General features: G+C 36.8%; 1 protein-coding gene across 8 annotated transcripts in view; it reads left to right on the top strand.

Annotated features, from left to right (window-relative positions):
• The window catches only part of LOC113504242 (protein cycle), a 36,863-nt gene that overhangs the window by 12,509 nt on the left and 11,552 nt on the right, over window positions 1-12,802 (top strand). For all 8 annotated transcript variants that reach the window (XM_026886433.1, XM_026886435.1, XM_026886437.1 and 5 more), the window contains exon 2: window positions 12,157-12,330. In XM_026886433.1, the coding sequence (XP_026742234.1) occupies window positions 12,157-12,330 (174 nt within the window). The remainder of the gene's footprint in view (window positions 1-12,156; window positions 12,331-12,802) is intronic.

The raw sequence follows: 12,802 nt of genomic DNA, 5'->3' as shown, positions 1-12,802 counted from the left end.
GTGGCTGCGGATCTAAATATAATTCTTTATCTTACATAAACAAAAGAGAGGAAGTAAATCATTCGGTAAGAAACTAAATAAAGAATTATTTATTTTAAACCCAATAATCGAAGAGATACGGTACCTATTAGATTGATATGTTTAAATTACAAGTTGTGATGACATGAATATGTTTTGTTCTCTTGTTTTTTTTTTCATTAATTTCCACGAAAACATAATGCAATATAGCTACAATATGGTTTGGGATTAATTTTGTCAATACGCGATTTTAACTTGTACAAAGCATCCAGTTTTTAATATGAATCATACTACTTACAGTTTATGTGTTGAAATAACCATTACCTATATTATGAAGCTGAAGAGTTTGTTTTGAACTCGCTAATCTCAGAAACTAGACGTCCGATTTGTTGTTTTGTGATGATTTCTTTTTTAGTTGAGGAAGGATATAGGATATGTATGCATGACTTATTATACCTACTTTTTTATATGAATATATTATTGTGTTATCGAAGTACTAATAGCATCAATACGATTTAGACTAGTTTAAGACTAGTTTTGCAGCGCGATTATACTATAAGTACTCATTTTTAAGTTATAATTTAAAATTCAAATAATTTTTAAATCCCGAACCACAGAGTTTTTATACATTATCATCACCTCAACTGTTTTAAACATTAACGTGAATCCGTATTAACAATATAAACATGAACACTTTTCCAAGTTGCGAAACAAAACAATTAACTAGCTTTTATTTGAATTCACCTGAACCTTGTAGCAACGCCTACGGTCGGTCGCTACGAAACCAAATTTGCTACGAATTCTGGCCAACACTCACCATTCGGTTGAAATGATATATTTAGGAGCTAAACAAGAGTTATATAGTATATGCCAATCAGACCTAACATATTTAGTGAAGTTATACATACCTACGATATTAATTTGTTTGTAACCATTGAACAGTACGCGCGTAGTTTCGTAGCGACTTCATAATTCAATTAAACTATGTTGATTGAAATTTGATTATTGTTGTCTAGACTTGTACTCTATGTGTTTGTATCAGTATATGTATTTCTTAAGGGTAGTTTTTGGTATAAACAATAAGTATTAGCAGTTAAAAGATGTTTCGGTGGTTAATTTCTATTCTTTGCGTAAAAACGTACAACCCATTTCAAATAAAAATTACTAAGCTTAACTTTATGTGCCCAAATTACATCTATTTAATGTTAATTGAAAACGTAATCAACAAAATCTGTTTATCCAATTCAAAAACAGTTCTTAAGTCATTAATAAAATATACCGACGTATTCAGAAACCTTGAAAAGGAAGTTGTAATAATGCTGTGTTGATTGCATTTGACAAGAAATCACAATACAAAACTCTATATTTCCTAACGGAGCAGAACGTGCATTCTATAATTGTAAAAAAGGATCGTGTCGGGGTCAGGTCACCCTCAGGTCGCAAACTTGTCAGAGTTCCCGTTCTACTTGTAAAGGGCTGCTGTTCACTACAATGCCAAGGTCTGCTATTGTGTTACTTCAAGCAACTTCTTTGGAAAACACTCGGTCAAAGTCAGGCATTGTAAATACTAATTTTAGACTTTGTACACAAATGTCCCAGTTATTTTTGTTTGTTAAAGCGAAGGTTATTCAGTACTAAGTCACGTCGCTGGTTGAAGTCGAGCTTTTGTTCTAACTTCCAGTTAGATCTCATAAAAGGTGATTTGTTCATCATCTTATACAATTTTCTGCCGATTTCAATTATCCTTAAAAGAAGAGCTAACGTGTTAACGAACTTTTACAAATTAGTGAGATTAAAACGTTGTAAGTCGACATTTTGATTTGATGTCATGATCTCTACAGTTGATTTTCGTATTTATAATTATCAGAAACTATACTAATACGGTCCAAAGAAGTAGGTACTTGTGACCTAGTCGGTTAAACATGAAATGCGTTTGAGAACGTAGAATTAAAGGTTTCATTTTCAATAGTTCTGCGAATAAATTTCTGAGAATTTTTATACCACTAGTTCCGCGGAACGAATACTATTTTTGTCCCATAAGTTTCGTTACTCGAAAGTACAGGTACACTGAGATTTATTTTACGTTTACAATTTAATTAATTAATTTGTTGAATATATTCAGGGAAACATACAATTAAATACATTATACAGTATGAAATAGTAATAAATCCCCTACAGGCTGGTTTATCGATCCTGTTAGTGTTGTCTGCCAATTATCCACAGCGGCTTTAATGAGCGTTTACAATCTCTAGTTATATCCGACGTTTTGTTTTCGGGATTACTGTCTGTATCGATAAGCTAGATTCTGACACAATGCAAATAGTGCTCTTTTATCACTATGCTACTTTGTCAGAGGATTGAGTTAACAATTAATAAAAAATAAAAAAATATTCCTTCAGATTCCGCTAATATCCCGCGCGGATTGAACCCGCAGCGCACCGCTCTGAGATGGCATGGTAACTGCTACACCAGTGGTCAAAACTTTTAAGTTTCGAATGACTCGTAGCAACTGTTAGCACATTAGATGAGTGGTATTAGGGACGAGGGGGGGGGGTGGGCGTGCCAGGTCGGCGGCCGCCCACCGCGCGCCCCGCCCCGCTCTTTCCACGGACAAAGAAAGTTAGCTTAGAAGTCCACGTGGACAACAGCTTGAAGTGAGAGAAGCGGCGCGGCGAGCGAGGCCGACCCCAGCGGCAACCACGTACGGAGGCGCTCAGCCTAACCAATTGAAACATTCTCTTCTAGACCATTAGCGTAATGCAATCTATGTGTTTTCAGGTTCCAAATACGTAAGATTTGAACACTCGGACAACAGAGTCGAACAAAACTTATTATAATAGCTTAGTTGATATAAGGTTAGGTTGTATTGCTGGCAGTAGGTACTCGCAAGATTGGAGTCCTGCGTTTTTTTTTTCATTCTCTATTATTAAATCACGAATATCCGTATCGCAAGTAACGCACGTCTATTATGTTAGCGTTTCGCTTCTCCCTTCGGTGAAGCAGCTTCAAGTTACACCCATGGTTTTTGAACGGTCGATTTTTGTTTTACGTTTTTTGACCACTCGCTTTTACAACGTTCCATGTCTATTGTAAGTGAAAAATGACGCTGGTTTACAGTTCATAACTTCGTTAATATCTAGCAGGTTCGTTTCAATTATTACAAATAATCATACTAAACAAACGAAATACGCAGAAATGTAATAAACCAGATAGCATTTCCACTTAATATTAACTAATTTAATATTGAAATACTAAAACAGAAACGTAATTAAATTATAGTACTTTTCAATACGAATGCCATTGACCCGATGTATTAATATAAAATCAATAATTTCATTTGCGAAGTCGATACATCACTTAATGACGCTTAATATGATTAGTGTTGTTACAACAAATCACGCAATTAGTTCCGAAATTGATATTATGTTTTTGTTAATGTTTTACGAAGTTATATAATTAGGTATTTATTTACAAGTATCTGTTTCTGTTATACTTTAAGATTGAAAATTTAAATTGATCTTGTCGTGCTTCTAACAAAACTATTATATTTATTTATTTCTAGGCATTATGTTCCCATCACAGGGCAAAGGCCTCCCTTTTAATATTCAATAGAAATATTAAATATTCATGATACTCGTAGCTAGCAGAAAGAGATGACTCAACTCAAGCACTATAATACACAAGCCTAAACCATATTATTCGATTACATTGAAATTTTAAACTGCAAGTATAATTTGTGTGATTTGTATAATATTTGCAAGGCATATTGTCATGCGCCAGAACACGTATGTTGCAATAGAATAGGATCACATTATGCAGCACTTCGGTGGCACATTTACGCCTCGTTTCATAATCAATCGCATGATGCGTGTTTATTGTGAGTTCACAAGTAATTCACCGGAGTGCTGACGCGCGGCTTGCCGGGACACCGACTAATACGTACTCGATACAAATACATACAGTCATTTATATGTGACTAGCTGTTGCCCGCGACTCCGTTCGCGTGGACTTTAGTTTACAGCACGCGGTGGATCCCGCAAAAATCCGCTGCGCACATGTTGCATTAGTTTTAATAAACAATTTTTAGATAAATTTCAAAGCCATAGTGCATGCATAAAAAAACCTTTGAACATGAGATGACCATGATGTAAGGGGTTACAACCCTTTTTAGGCTCTAGAATCGGTCCAGTCGTTTTGGCGTGAAAGCAAGATGGACAAAGATACCTACTTTCGCATTTATAATATAAGTATGGATTATTGATCATAACAATCAATACATGTGTAAGCATACCTTTAAATGTTATACACCGCGTGCACCGGACACCCTAGCTTTAAAGGGTATGCCCATTTTGCTGAAATTATTTCTTCACAATTGCACTGTATGTTAGTTCGGCCGCACAACAAATTGGTCCGAAACTTATTTTTGCGTTCTTTCTTTACACCCGTTCTCCTGGTCTATTGTTACAGAAGATTGTGAAATAGTAGCAGGCTGCTCAATTAAGCTTTTCTGTGACGCCAGCCTAAGGCAATAGGCCACTTTCTTTTGCTATGAGAGTTAGAAAGAAACTTTACATTAAGAACCTCTTTTAATTTGATTTGCCGTATATTTTATAGAATTACTAGCTGACCCAGCAAACGTTGTTTTGCCGAATATTTTTTTTCTAATTGTATGTATTTTTAATGCCACATCATAAAAAAAATCAAAACAAACAATTTCGTCAAAAAAATAAAATATTTTTTTTTGTGTGAGCCACCCTTATCACTTAGGGGTATGAAAAATAGATGTTGTTCTATTCTCAGACCTATCCAATATGTATACAAAATTTCATAAAAATCGGTCTAACCGTTTCGGAGGAGTACGGTAGCTAACATCGTGACACGGGAATTTTATATATTAGATTTTTGGGACAATTTGTTTTGAAGCCACTCCTTACTTAGCCTCTTTACAACTACCAACCTTTAATATAAACATTAAAATTATAGTGGCTTCACATACCTTTTTGAATATTTATATTAAAACAGCCTAACATAGAGATATCTCTGTATTTGAGCGGATAAAGTATCTTGCTATTTATCTAGTGACACAGTCGTGGAAGAAATAATGAGCATTTACATGTCTGATCAGAGATATGAAGTGATCATTCGCAACTAGGTATAAAAGTGTATTGATGTTGATATTAGAGAGTTGCGATTTCGCGATCACGCTTGCAGTAAACACGTAATGTAACAGTGTCTGTGGAGTGGGGGGCGGGGTGGGCTGACGTGCGCGGGCGCGTCGTGCAAGGTCGCGCCTCTTCCGCATGTCACGCCGCCTCCGAGCGCGCTGCACGCCGCACGCAGCGCTCCAGCGCCGCAAACGTCTCGTAAAACAACAACACTTGCATTACGCAGTCAGATGTTACGACTGTTTACATAACACCTACAGATTGCTTACCTGTAACCTGGCACAAGTAGGAAATAGATTGTTGCGAACAAATACGGGGCACAGCTCCAGCACTACACATGTGTGGATGTATCATTTTGCTGAGATAGTACGGGCTATTAACGCTACGTTTTGTTTATGTTGTATAGTCTGTACGATGACGACAATGTCACGTAATGTCGGGCTTTGTAGATTTCCTGCCACGGCATTAATTTATCTCTGTCACCCTTTGACATGAAGTCATTCCAGTAGGTCAGTATTGTCATATTTTTACATGATCATAGAAAATGATAAGATCTAAATTAGTTGTAGACTAATTAAAGTTGTTATTACAGTGACATCACAGCAGTGGAATGTTAGATGCGACTATTTGTGGAGAGCATACTCTAGATAGAGATGTCCGCCTAAAAAGGCTCTCAAATAAGATCACACCACATGGTTATAAGATAACGGTGATTCTCTGCAATAACATTGGTTTCACGGTATTCGGTAACCATGGCAACGCAATAGTGTCCTGCACTATCGCGGGTTAAATGACCCATTTTACATCAATCATAATTTGGAAGATGGTTGCACCGACATGCGTCTGAGTGTTATTTGACTCTAATTGATTGCGACATTGGCAATTGATTCACTAGATTGATAGTTGATGACTTCATATTTGACATGCATGTTGCATACAAATCTGTTTGACTCTATAACTATGAAAAAACTTTTTAGATGAAACTGAAGCCAATGATAAACTAAAACAATCGGGATAACTATGGCTATTGAGCTGAAATGCAGCATAATTACATCGGAAATTTGTTAACAGTATTTTGGCTTCTCCATTATCCGATGAGGCGAAAAAACTGAGTAGGGTAGCGGTCATACCGTTAAGCTGTTTAAATATTTTTTAGGTGTCTTAGCTTTAGGTTCTGTGTAATTTATAGAACGATTTTGTCAAAGCGACAAAGTTCTTAAGAAAGGAAGTAAATTGGATCCGCGTTTGGTTAAGCACAAACATATTTTGCCAGCGGTAGTAATTGGGTTACGTCTTTGTCCTTCGGGTTCGGCACCCTAAAAACATTATCCAACGCATCAAATTATTGGCGTTTCTTCTTTGTGGAATTATCATGCGATCTAAGTCAATCTAGATTGAAGACATTTTTTAATAAAGTTTAATTTATAGACGTCACGTAGATTATCACTTTTAGCAGAATGTAGGTAGGTATAGTCTAGATGGTAGAGTTTGACACTCGATTTACGAACATCCAAAAGAAACATCTCAATTTTGGTGTCCATTCAGTGTTCAATAGAACTCAAATATTACGCTACTTTTTATCCCAGTCTTTATTATTTAAATTAATATGTACCTTAACATATTACAGATTACATTGACTTTAGCTTAGCTTCAGTCTCTCTTAAACAAAATCTGATGTTTTCTGCTAGCTTTGCTTGAAGATTTAAAACACGCGTGTCGAAAGAATTTTTTTTTTAATGTTTGTATGCAGGCAACAGCTTACTTATTTTAAAACATTGATTTAATATTTAGTTATATAATACTTTCCTAACTTTGAACCTTTTTTTATACTATCTCGGAATCATAAGACATAATAGATTCTATAAATTATTGATGTATAGTTTTATTGATCGTTCAAAATCAAAATCAAAATCAAAATTCATTTATTCAAATTAGGCTACTAATTAGCACTTTTTGAAGGTCATTTACATTGGACAGCACCCAGTTTCGCCCACCCTTCACCGCTTCCTAAGTGCTTTTGCTGTGAGAGAAGAAACGGCGCAACAAACTCCCCAGCAGCACGCTGTCATTCCGTTTACAAAAAATATTATAATTGTACAGAACAATAACAAAAATAATTGTGCAGGTGCCATGCCAAACAAACAAAAGTTTGAGGTCGCTGTATATAAACCTATACGAAATTAAACTTTAAGTACTAAGGCCAAGGTCAGCAGACCGACCAGCCACCGCAAGCAGCACCCGTTCACGAGTATGACGCAAGGGTCAGCCATCACCTCCCTCGCCATATTAGAGGGAAGGAGGTGACCCGACCCAAGACGCCACCGCAGGCAGTGACGACCTAGGGAGCATGACGTATCTGCTGCCGGCTAATAAAATAAAATAAGACTGAAAGAAATACCCCAAACGTTGATTTACCTGGCATAGCCCTAAACACGGAGGCGGCATAAATTGCTACGTCATTCAATTTTATAATTAATAAATTATACATGTCAAAATTTATAATAAATAATATATACGTGCATGCGTATAATTATACTAAAAATAAAACAAAATAGGTAACACAATGTTACACACATAGAGTATGTCTATCAAATTACACAAATACACGTCAAACATTAATCCACACTAAACCGTCCTGTGCAAATCACGGCGACAGTTTACACCCTTTGATTACCGAAACCTAAAATTATGAACGCATTCCACCTACGATTTGTTCAAGTTGAATCCACCTTTGATTGTCTAAGACTGTTTATCATAAAGCTAATCCTTAGCAATTCCATTGTTTTGTCACGATGCCGCTTTCTCACTGGCTTGTACATATATTTTATGAAGTTTTTATCACGACTATTGTGACTACAATCAGTTTGTTGCTACTCATGTAATTTATGCATTACATATGTCTCAGATAATGTAAACAAAATTGTATCTCGTAAAGAAATAAGCTACATTTTTTGTTTTCTTTTGTTTTAATTCAGACTGACATAGTGGAATGCTTATTCATATTATTATATCATATTATAAGCAGATTAACGTCCTATTTTGGCAGTGTATCCAACGCTAGAATATAGCTAGTTTAGACTTGGTATGTAATACACGCAAAGCTACAAAACACACGGAAGTTGTTTCAAAGCATCGATTATGGAAGTTTAACATGATTGAGTTGGAAAGCGATTGTATCGTTCTATTTGTACCAGCTTTGTGTGCGACAGCGGACCTTTGGCTGGCGGTCGCCGGCCAGCCGTCTGTGAGTTGTTCTCTTGTTATCGATTCCCACTTGTTTACCAGTTGTTACCAATCCGTACCTACCGTAACAAGACCGCCGTTTGTATTTGTCCGTAGATGTGTTCACGATGTATGACCAGGGGCTGCCACAGGCCACCGCCTCATCTTAAAGTAGTATTATTGCACTGTTACGCTTTCATAACCATGATAATAATCTCTTTGGTAATTCTTTTTTGGGGTTTCTCAATCAGTAAATGTTTTAAGACTGCTGGCTGGACCAACCTTAAATTGGTCCTATTACAATTTTCCCTAGTAATAATTATCAACATGAGAAAAGATAAACGTTTTTTTCTTAAATTTCCGAAATTAAATTTAGCTAACGATATCCCTAGTTATAGTACTTACCAACCAATCTTTATTTGACTATTTCTGTCTAAGATTGTTTGAAATAAGGAAAATGCACCCGGAAGTCTTTTGTTACACATGCCGTGATTCATAATATAATACCTATTGATCATGGCGTGAGTCACACTCGATGCATTACAATTGCAATACAAGCTTCAAGAGCTGGCTCCTCTTGACACAAGAGCGGGTTCTTTTCCGCGGCGCCACTGGTACATCCCTGTTCCACGCAATCGAACGTACGGTACTCATAACTTCACCAAACGACCGGTTCATTTTTTTTTACAAACGAATCGACTTTGTCAACTTGTTTTTAATTAAGCGTTTGACTTCAAAACGATTGAAAATGCTGTTACATTTCCGCTTTCTACTTATTAAAGTGGACAACACAAATAGGGATAAAAAATAACGATTAAAACCAAAAAAACTAAACGAAACAAGTACCTAGGGTAGTATTTTTTTTTTTGGAAATGCCATCCCCTGTCATGAACCTGCACGTGAAATTATTTGTTTCGAACAATCTCGTGTACCTTGATGCTGTCGATACTGCGTATGTACTGGACCGTATTCGGATAACGGAGTAACAGAGGGACTACAAACAACCGTTTATTTTTTATATTCTTCCCTATCGTACAAAGGTTACAGCAAAAAGTATTTAATACCTTAAAAAAAAACATGCTCTAAATTCAAATTGTCCCTAGCTGCTGTTCCTTTTCATGTTAACGCAATTTTACTTTTCTTTACAAATCCGTCAGAATTCTTGTAATAATATCACATGTTTGTTTAGATATCATCTATGACTGATTTAGCTCAGACTGTCTCAATATCAGATATAATTGAGCAATTACATCTGTCTCGGCGTCCAAAAAACCCCGAATTGTAAGGAATAATTTACTTATCATAGAAGTACAAGGTCGCGTCCTGTCTGGACTAAGTCTAACTCTAGTTTATGTCTGGTCTTACTGTAATCGCTCGGTAATAATTACATATTATTACATACAGATTAAAGAAATACAGAAGGAAATCCTTAAAGAATCTGGTTACAGTTCAACGATTGTCTGACGATCTGACGCTGATTCTAGATTTGAGTACCTACAGTACAAGGTAAAGCTTGGAAAAGGTCTTAATTGATTACAATTGTACTTATCGACGCATGTTTGTGTATAACCACTAACTCTAAAATTCAGACCCGGTGGTGACTTGAGCCGTCTAGCCATCCGACCCTTTCACCCCTACATCAAAAAAGTGGCCAAATTAAAAATCAACGCTTTCGATGAGCGATGGTAACAATCGGCCGCCGCCTGCCGAGCGGCTGTCGTTTTGAGTTTTCCCGACTAACTTTGTGTAACTGTCATACGCTTTACAGTCTGCATCGACACTGAAAGAGCTTTTAAAAAAGTTTTGCCAATTTTATACCGGTGTCTGATGTGCAAAAAACTAAATAGAAACTAAAAGAATATCTGGACATCGGAATTTATACATAATTATAAACAACAAACAAAAATACTGTAAAATTGTTCATTTCACTTGTTCACTTTTTAGTCTCTGAAAGGAGTATTTCACGACGAGCTTGAATTTTTGATCAAAGAGAAATTGTGATGATTGTAAACGTAATCCATTATTATCTCAGTGAAGTTTGCGGTGCATAATCAGATCCTCCCCATTTTCTCCCGTTGCCTGGCTACTCGCCCACTTTGGCCTTGTACTTACTACTTAGCATCGTAACCTTGGCCGACTAATAAGGCAATGAACGATGGACGGCTTCCACGCATCCCTCTGTACTGTGAACTCATTGGGCATCATGCCGTTTGATTTACAATAATAGTAGTTTGTGGTAGGTAATGATCAGAATATAAAGGGTAAACAGTTAAATGAACTTTAAATTGAATGTTGATTGATTATAATTTATTATTGTCTTGTCTGACAGCATTGCAACATGTTATTCAAGGAACATTGATTGCTTGCGTAATACAATTTAGCAGAATGCCTAACGTCCGGTTGCGCAACTGCGGTAACCGTGCACTTGAACTGCGCCGGCGCAGTGACCGTCCCCATCCTGGCCGATGACCATGGAGTCACAATAAGAAGGTTTAATGTATTAATATTAATGTTTATTATAATTGAAAAATTCTCATAAAAACTCTATTACGTGGTTCGCATTAATTGGGGTCGAGAGCTGCTTAATATCAAGATTTTTCATAGCTTATGTTTAACGCACAAGAAAATGCGTTCTTAAAAAAATGCGTTTTATCACGTCCCTGAACCAAACAATAGAAAATATTATTAAAAATACTATTGTTCAAAAACAATTTTAAAACGAGGGTCTTGTTAGTTTACTGAAAAGTACGTAGGCGTCCAAATCGGAACTACGGAAAATTCTGTAACTGTTTGTCACTATTTTTATCTTATGATAAATCGTTTATTCAATTGCAACTTGTTGTGGTCCTTGTTATTGTGTCGTAGCTCTGTCACGTGACTAATGTCTCTGCGGTCTCGTCGTGTGAGCATTGATTACACGAGACCGGACTATTAGTGCTCACGTGCCAAAGATTTTACATGTAATATCACATAAGCGTACGCCGATAACGTAACGCCGAAAACATATTTATTTTGAACGCACGGCATATACGCGTTATACTTTTGCATTTATGATAGTTTTGCGTGTGTGCGTGAACACGCGCGCCGCTGCGCTTCAGCTAGGCAATGTCAAGGTTGCGCCGGCGCATTCGCGACGCTCTCGCCGCGCTTGCGACGCGTTACATTACGCCAATTAACCGCAGAATTCATGCACCTCAAGAGTGCCGAAGTCGACCTGTAGCTGCGCCGAGCCTGCTACGTTTTTCTCGCACATGAGGTTTACTTATTTTTTAATCTCGTGACGTCTCTGCAATGTTTTATTTCCTATTTCTAGTTGTGAAATAATTATAAAAAAATGAAATGTAATAGTAGTAATCTTAAATAATGTAGCAAGTGACCGTTTGAAAAATGCATGTCCATTGTGCATGTGCAATGCATAGATGCACCAAATGGGGTTGTATGATTGTCGTTTTCCTAATAAATAATATTCCCATAGTAAATTGCAGTTCTTGTGGGTTGTTTAGTCCAGTTTTGTGAAGATTGTTAGATTGTCTTCATACGACTGGGTATTAGTTTTTTTTGCTGGATTAATACGTTTCACATGTAAATTATATAAATATGCCTGCAAAATATGACTGAAATTCTGAACAAAGGCCTCATTTCATATCGACAAGGAGGGAATTTAGACAAAAATTCAGCCATGAGATTTTTAATGTTTTTTAGCAGTGTCGTCTAAACAGCTGATTTAAAATTTATTGTTCTGTTTGTGCAGGGCGAGCGCGAGCGCGGCGCCGGCGTATGAGCTGACGGCGGGCGGCGGCGGAGGCGCGTGCGTCGACACGGCCGGCGCGCTCGTCGCCGCGCACGCGCCGCATCAGCCGCCCATGCAGCAGGCCGCCCAGCATCAGCACCACCATGACCCACGCAAGCGGAAATCCTCACACTAGTTAGTCAATAATACACATTATAAGACAAATACGTATGTACTTACTCTTCAAACAACAAAAATACATATTGCTTTCAAAATTTTTATTGTAGACGTGAAAGATTCTATTTAGTTTTTTTAAACTGATAGATAAAAATTTTATTAATCCTTAATTAAGTATTGTGTGTTACCAAACTATATTGTTTAGAGATACATGATGACATTACTCCTGTTCATTAGGCACTTTTTTTTTAATTAAGTACTTTTTTTTACTTTTTTACATAAGTACTGAACTGACTCATAAAAACAAATCTTACAATGCCAGCCTACATATATTCGACCCATTTTCTCTTCCCATACAAGGAAGGTATGAGCATTAATCACCTCGCTAGCTTTCTGCAGATTGGCAAATCTTGCAATAAGTTTTAAACAAATAACAGAGGAAAATAATTAAAGTCACGTGGCCCGCACCTCATGGGCTGATCGACAATCG

The sequence above is a fragment of the Trichoplusia ni genome, chromosome 21 (assembly GCF_003590095.1).
Source record: "Trichoplusia ni isolate ovarian cell line Hi5 chromosome 21, tn1, whole genome shotgun sequence".
NCBI lineage: Eukaryota > Metazoa > Arthropoda > Insecta > Lepidoptera > Noctuidae > Trichoplusia > Trichoplusia ni.
The sequence above is the reverse complement of the archived record's forward strand: the minus strand, read 5'-3'. Positions and strand labels throughout refer to the sequence as shown.